General features: G+C 52.0%; 1 protein-coding gene across 1 annotated transcript in view; it reads right to left on the bottom strand.

The window, feature by feature from the left end:
- The window catches only part of DENND2C (DENN/MADD domain containing 2C), a 16866-nt gene extending 12492 nt beyond the window's left edge, over window positions 1-4374 (bottom strand). Inside the window, exons 1-4 of the mRNA XM_010013038.1 lie at window positions 3557-4374; window positions 1580-1728; window positions 916-1028; window positions 392-559 (exon numbers count right to left, since the gene is read on the bottom strand). Coding sequence (XP_010011340.1) covers window positions 392-559; window positions 916-1028; window positions 1580-1728; window positions 3557-4374 — 1248 coding nt within the window. The remainder of the gene's footprint in view (window positions 1-391; window positions 560-915; window positions 1029-1579; window positions 1729-3556) is intronic.
- Window positions 4375-7752: the final 3378 nt, after the last annotated feature.

Raw genomic sequence — 7752 nt, 5'->3', positions numbered from 1 at the left:
TTCCTGCTCCACATTCAGCACAAACCCAGCATCACTACACTTCTTGGAAGCACAAGCAACAAGGCTTAAATGACAAAGCACAAGGAAGAGCTCGTACTCACACACAGCACTGACGTCCACGCCAGCACCCAGTACTCCATTTGCAGATTGTTGGCCAACAAAACCACCGCTGCCCCAGCTAGAACTGACACTCTGGTTTCTGATCCCCAAATACCTGCCCTGCTACTTGGAGGGGGAATGGTTTGAGCAGGTTCACTTGTCCACACACACAGCAGTGCCAACCAGCATTCACCTGCCATGACCACTTACAAAGCACTTGGAAGGTGCTTAGCCAAAGCAGCAAGACTGTGAAATGCCATGCAAGAAGTAACACTGCACACTTAAATCTCACCCAGGGTAAGTTCTTTCTCCTGCTGGCAGCCTCAACTGCTCGGAACAGCTTCCACTCAGACAGTGTGACAGGCAGGGATGTGTCCTTCACCATTTTCCCTTGGAAACTTGACTGGAAGGGCTTTGGCTCAAGAGTCTTCCGACTGAGGAAGGGAGGTTTTGGGGGAGGCTAGAAAACAGCAACAGAAGAGATGATTAAGCATAGGATTAAGCTTTGGCCCAAGGAGTCAGATTATAAATGACAAACTTCCTGCAGCTTCCTGCTCTACCAAGCTCTCCATCCCACCCCACATACTCGAGCATCTCATCAACCCTCTCTTGTTCCTATTCTTTTGCTCCTTAGCAGCTTAATCAACTGCCATTGCCACGGTTGTGCATTATCATTTACATTAATAATAAACAATAAAAGCCAAGGAAAACCAATGATGTAGCAGTAGGGAATGTGGGGCCAGGGCAGAGCACAAACAGGGCCCTGGTGAGGATGACTTTCTGTAAAGACATGACAACTTAATGCCCTCATCCTACCTTGGGAGCCCTACTGGTGCTCCGGGGGGGCGGCAGCTTCCAGACAGATGGGACCTTCCAGAGGGGTAAAGGCAGCGCTCTGATATCTTCATACGGGTTCTCTTTTGCAGGACCTGGAAAAGCATTGGGCTTTAGGGGATTTAGGAAAGGACATAAGTCCTACATTCTTGCAAGTGATGAAAGCAGGGACAGGGTGCAGTTGCCTGCCAAGCTTTAACAGGGCCTGAGAGAGACTTGGTTTGAGATGGGTTAGGTTCCTACCACTTAAAGACCCTTCTAACCCATTGCCATCAACTTGGCAAACTGTGCATGGATTCAGCAAGACAAGACACTTCTACCATTGCAGAGAAAGTAGCTCTATTGCAAAGTAGCTGATTTTGACAGTGTTCACACTGATCTCTGTGCAGCACTCGAGCAAAGCATTTGAAGAGCTGATAAATCAGTTTAGCACAGGCCACTGTAGGGCTCTTCCATGACATCTGAAATCAGGCTGTTCACATGCAGACAGTTACTAACACCGACAAAGAACCCCAGATGGGGAAGACTTCAAAAGTCACAGAGCTGGAAAGGGCCTCAATGCATTCTCATCTTCACTCCTCCCTCCCCAGCAAATTCACTACCCTTAAATAAAGTGAGTGCATCCCCCAGTAGCACAGGCACATACAGATAATGTCCTCGTAGATGTTGTCTTCTGACTGTGTGTAGACAAGCCTGGATCCTGTAGTGCCATTTGTCTCTTCTTGAAGCCTGTGGGACTTGGTGGTTGCCATCCGGTTGCGGAAGCCCTGGATGTCCTCAAACTCAAAAGATTTCCTAGAGGAAAACCAGTGTAACTCCTTCTAAAGGCAACTGCATGTACCAGTGAATTGCTGTCTCCAGTCCACAGAGAGTATGATCCTCCCTGGGGCCACCAAGCACAGGGATGCTTCACTCTGGCCTCTCATTTCCAAGTGCTGAGGTTTAAGCCCAGGAGGCAGCTCACCCCACACAGCTGCTCACTTGCTCCCACCCAGTGGGATGGAGGAGAGAGGCAGAAGGGTAAAAGTGAGAGAACACTTGGGGCAAGATAAAGACAGTTCAATAGGTAAAGCCAAAGCTGCACACACAAGCAAAGCAAAATAAGGGATTCATTCACTATTTCTCCTTAGCAAGGAGGTTCAGCCATCTCCAGGAACCATCACACACAACAGTGACTCAAGAAGACAAAAGCTGTAATTCCAAATGTCCCCCCTTTTCTCCTTCTTCCCTAAGTATTCATTGCTTTTATCATAATGGTGTGGGACACCCCTTGGCTCACGTGGGATCAGCTGTCCTGGCTGTGTCCCCTCCCAGCTTCTTGCCCAGCCTGCTCACTGGTGTGGCAGCGTGAGAAGCAGAAAAGGCCTTGAGGCTGTGTGAGCACTGCTCAGCAAGAGCTACAACACTGGTGTGTTATCAATGCTGTTTTCACCACAAACCCAAAACAGGCACCACACAGGCTACTAGGAGGAAAATTAACTCTATCCCAGCCAAACCCAGCACACCAAGTGAGTCCTACTCACTTACTCTGGGAGATTTCTAACTTAAACTTGAAGTTCGAGGCTCCATGGCCAAGCACACTTCAAGCAGGTATCACGAGTCCCGTCCTGTCAGAGACGCAAGAACCCAAACCATGCTTTGCAGACTAAGCACTTGCAGCAGTCCTCAGAATTAGGGCACTGCTTTCTGGAGCTCACCTACTGCTCCTCTGAAGGGTGTTATCACGTTCCTGAGCTTCAGTTCTCATACGCTTGGCCGCCACTTCAAACTCATGGCACAGAGATCACAAAGGAGCTGGCAGGGATTTTAGCCCATCATCATAAAAACCTGGGCTGTTGCTGCACGCTTTGCCATGGTGAAAGGAGGCTTCAGGAGTCCTAGCCACATCCCCACCTATCATGTTCACCCCCTGCGAGCACAGCCGCCCGAGGCAGCTCCTCTGCAAGCAGAACTAGCATCAAGCTAGCTCAGAGGTTTTTTTACTCTGCAACAGGGACCTATGGATGGGAAAAAGGGAAGAAGAGGCAAACCTGCTGCAGCAGGAAAGCTGGAACATTTAGCAGCCACACTGCACAAAGAGAAAGCTGTTCTGTAACCCACAAACTGCAGCTAAGGCCAAGCTCAGGGCAAGAAGCAGGCAGCACCCGCCATGGGACCAGCATATTGTCACTCAACTCTGTTGAGTCCCACACCTTAGGGTATGGGACTGACATCTGTTTGGAGCTTTTAGCCTTCTCTGCAAGATTATTACGCAGTGGAACAGGTTGCCCAGAGAAGTGGTGAAAGCTCCATCCCTGGCAGTGGTCAAGGCCAGGCTAGACAGAGCCTTGGGCAACATGGTCTAGTGTGAGGCATCCCTGCCCATGGCAGGGGTTGGAACTGGATCATCTCAAGGTCCTTTCCAACCCAAAAGCTTCTGTGATTCTATGATTCTGTGATTATCAGCAGCAAAAGCAGTGCATATGCAATGCTGGAAAGGGGATACTTTCATCCAGAAATATCCTCTCTCCATCAACAGATGCATCACCAGTACTAGCACTTGCACAAAGACATTGTGGCAAGCAAGCTGTCAGAACCCATCTAGAAACTGATTTAAGGAGACACGAGAGATGAATCGCTGTACCTCTGGGTTCTCCCTCTGATCCTCCTGCTGGCTATTCTCTTCTCAGGATTGTTAGAGGATGACACCAAGTCTGCTCCATGCTGCTTTTGCAGGGGAGCTTCCCTGGTAGCACTGGCATCACTACAGCTTCCAGCACCCTTTTCTGCAAGATAGCGGAAAGTCCTGCGGGGCTTGGGTGGTGGGACAGCAGGAGGAGGTGGTGGGACCTCCTCCTGCCCCTCAGCCTCAGAGTAAATGTTTTTCAAGCTCCTCTCTGCCCTGCAGAGAGATTCTGCTCCTTTGATTTTAAGTTCCCTCTCTGTGGAGCCACAGCTCCCTCGCTTCCTCGGAAGGTCCAAGGGAACTGATGGGGCTTTGCCAGGCAGAAGGGGATCTACTCTCCTCCAGAGAGCTTGTGAGGTGTAGAAGTTCCCTGGGGGCAGTCTTGCCTCTGGGTCAAGGAGGCCAGCTTGCAACTCTCCTTTCTCCTTGGCTTGGGAAGCTAAGCTGTATGCACAGCGCTTGAGGTCACCAGAGTCATCAGTCTGCAAGCAGCCCCGCGCATCTTCCCTGAAGTCCAAGCCCAGGCTCTTTGGATCTTTGGACCCAGTCCTTCTGTCCTCCTCCGCGTGCTCTGTCTTCGCTCTGGGTACAGCGTCGCAGCTAGAGTCATACTTTACTCCAAAGTCCTTCAGCTGCTGTTTCTCATTGCTGCAGCACCCTCGTGTCCTCCCCTCCCACTGGGAGATCTTCTGCTTGATGTTGCGGCAGTGGCTCCGGGAGAGGGTCTGCACAGCAGAGCGGGAGAAGCTGTTGTCCACTGACCCTGTTGGGTGCATGGCAAGTGCCAAGGTGCTCACAAACACCCCATCTCCAGCCTTGTCCCCGTCCACCTGTGTCCTGCACACGTCAAGCTGGCATGAGGCTCCAAAGCACCCACTGGTGTCCAAGAGCCCCTGGGTGTCAGCTCTGCAAGGAAGGCCTGGCAGCACGACCTGCAGAAAAAGAGAAGAGCAGAACCATCAGCTGAGCTCCAGCCATACACATCACTGCTGCTCTGGCAGTTGCTGAAGAACATTCCTCCCCAAATCACATGTTCCAGACTGGTTTCCAGAGCACGCTGCCCACAAAGCCTGTTTGTGTAGCACACTTCAGGGAGGGCTAACAAAAGGAAAGAGAGGTCCCACTGTTTTTAAAAAACCAAACAAAACACCACAACAGGAACAAAACCCAGCCAGGGATCCCAAGGGTCCAAACTCAAGGAAAGCATTTAGCAGCAGAGGAACACAGCAGCGCAGCCTGTCTGCAGCAGGGCTCGCAGCCAGCCCCTCTGCTGCTTGCTTGGACCGCTGCAGGCCAGGCAGGAGTGCTCAGCTCCTCCTGATGCTCTGAGTTGCTCTGAGCACCTTGGGCAGCACACAGCAAACCACTGCAGCAGGATGTCTCTACAAGAGCTCCCAACACAGCAAGATACCACATCAGCTCCAGAGAAAGGGAACCCCATCTACTTCTCCGGAGAGTCAGCAGCAACAGGACGGCTGCTGCTCCACACCGAAGGACTAGGCCAGTTGTGATGAGTGAAGAGGTTCCTCCTCCCAGGAGCGTGCTCCTGCATCACAAGTAAAAACCTGTCTGATGTTCTGCTTCTCAACACCTGACCTAAATTTGCCATCAAAGGGACTGGAGGGCAGTGGTGCCCAGCCTGTGGCTTGCAGCCAAGGGGAGGTTTTAAAAGGCATACAAGAGGCCAAAACATAGAAGAAACTGGTGAGTTCTCATGCTCAAGAGGAAAGCAGCCCTGTGTTTAGATCAGCAGAGGAGAAGGAATGCTAAAGAAACACTCTAACCTACCCAAGCAGAGCCTGCACAAACAGGAGCTATGCCCTTTCAGACTACCCCAAGGTGTAAGCCAGAGGATAAAGCAAACAGTCCTCCAGGTAGTACAGGACGAAAGGTGGGTGAAACTGCCAGGGAGAACCTGGGTGGCTGCACAGACCCAGCACCTACAGGTTCAATAGGACTTTAGTACAGACACGTGGTGTTCCCAGCCTCTATCCCCTTGGCTCTCTACCTGTAGCTCTCTGGGATCCCCAGTGTTCTCCAAAGCCCTGAACAGCACCAAGCATGTCTCTGAAGAAGCGAGGTGCAGGTGACACAGCAGCTCCAGTGCCAGCTCCCGCATGGCACAGCTTCCCCTCCCCACTCCTGCCAGCAGCAAGGTGCAGGCAGGCCATGAGCAGAGGAGGGCTGCTGATCCCACCACAGAGGGGCAGGGAGAGGGCAGAACAAGTTGAAGACTGACACAGAACACACAAAACCCAAACCCCACCTACCCCCCTGCCCCCAATCCCCTCGCCTGGGGCACTGCAGTGCTCCCGTGCCCTGCTGCGAGCCCCTCTTCTTGCCCAGCCAGGCTGCTCCAGGCAGCAGGGGCCCCTGTCCTCTCCTATAAATAGGCATTGCTTCCAACACATCCTGAGCCAGAGCAGAGCCATCCTTCCTCAATGCCTGTCTGCACAGCTCTGATTAGCAGACAGGAAAGCAACTTTCCCCTTTCCTATACCATTGCCACTACTCTCGGTGCTGCTCCTGAGGACCTGAAGCATAAGCCAGCAAAGAAGCAGAAGCTCTGATGGGGAAAGCCAGGTTAAGCGAGGGGTGAAACAACCTCCTTTCAGCCAGTACAGTTTCAGAGCCACCTTTACTCCCTGCCTTGTCTTCAAACTCAAGACCACTGGATGCAGAACTCACGCAGGGACAGAACCCCAAAGGATCTTACAGTGTGGAGGATTAAGCACTTCAAGGCCATCACATGCATTGATGGAGCACGTGAAGCTCCATGCTGACAGCAAGCCCACATGGCACCAAAGGCTCCCCTGCTTCCCAGCAGCATTGGCAGCTTTCCTCTCCACATACACGCCCGGGGGTTCAGACCAACAGCCTGGAAAACGTCTGCAAGCAGCATCTATGAGGCAGAGCAAACTGAGCAGCCCTGTTCCCCTTTCTGTTTGGGTCCATCCCCAGAGTGTGCTCTGTGCTCAGGCAGGTCAGGTCTGCTGGCTGCCAGCCTGCCCCAGCTCCTTCCTCCAACCACCCACATGGGCAATGGTGCAATAACAAGTACATTTGCTGCAGTTTCCTCAGCCAGTCTGACACATTTCTGATATAGAGCCATGGTCCAGGTCAGCCTGATGCTCCCAACCTCTCCTACATCCGTGCGTTCGTGATGAGGCACAACCAGCAAGTCCCAGCCAGCATACAGGCAGTGGTGAGGCTCTGCAGGGCTGCCTCTGGTTCTGCTCACTGATGAGTACCCAGAGCTCGAGCAGTTCACCCAGTGCCCAACCACCTGACCACCATCCCGAGCTACACAGACCCACATGCAGAAACAGGATCCACACAGAGCTCATCTCCTCTCCATCATAAACCTACCAAGTAATATTACTTCTCTAGGCAGTGGAGCTCCACGCACTTCCTGGAGAAGCAGTATGACTTAGAGGGTGAAGCCATAAGGTTCACTCACCTAAGAAGCTGTACGGTTTTGAGTCAACAGCAAAGGTCTTTCCAAGACATGTCATTGATCTTTGAACCAGCAGATACAACCAGAAACACACAGCTCCTGGCTCATCTTGGACACAGAGCACAAGCTTAAAGCACCCACCGCTCTCTCCTGCTCAGTGCTGCTCCACCAGCCGCAGCCCTGAACTGTGTCTTCCAAAATAACCATCTGAGGAGGAGAAGAATGCAGCTCTCCACCTGCCCAGGCTTGCAAGCTGCTATCAAGAACTAGGCATTTAATCTAAGCTCATCGCATGAGCCAGGGCAAGAAGAGCAGAGACTGATCTTGGGTGACGAAAGAGCAGACCGAGGTGGTCTGATCCAAGCTAATAACCCTCAGATAAGCCAAAACACAGCTTAGGGGCACAGAACTGGCAGAGACCACCCGGGTGAGCCAGCCAGCACTTGCACCTCAGGGACCACACGCCCCATTCCTTCCACAAACAAACCAGATGTAACGTGGCTGCTTCCCTCCTGACCTCTACTTCCAGATTCTTTCAGTGGCTTCAGGATGCTTCACAGTATTTCCACAGAAGCCAAATATATCACCCCTACTGCAGGAGCAGCTACAGCAGTTTGGTGTAGTGGGGAATGCTGAATTATTTCATTGAAAGTGGGGTTTTGGGTGAAGAGAAATATAACAATTTCCAGACAAAGTA

Source organism: Nestor notabilis, unplaced genomic scaffold (assembly GCF_000696875.1).
Source record: "Nestor notabilis isolate BGI_N333 unplaced genomic scaffold, ASM69687v1 scaffold17624, whole genome shotgun sequence".
Classification (NCBI taxonomy): domain Eukaryota; kingdom Metazoa; phylum Chordata; class Aves; order Psittaciformes; family Psittacidae; genus Nestor; species Nestor notabilis.
Note: the sequence above shows the minus strand (reverse complement) of the source record. Positions and strands in the feature narration are given on the sequence as shown.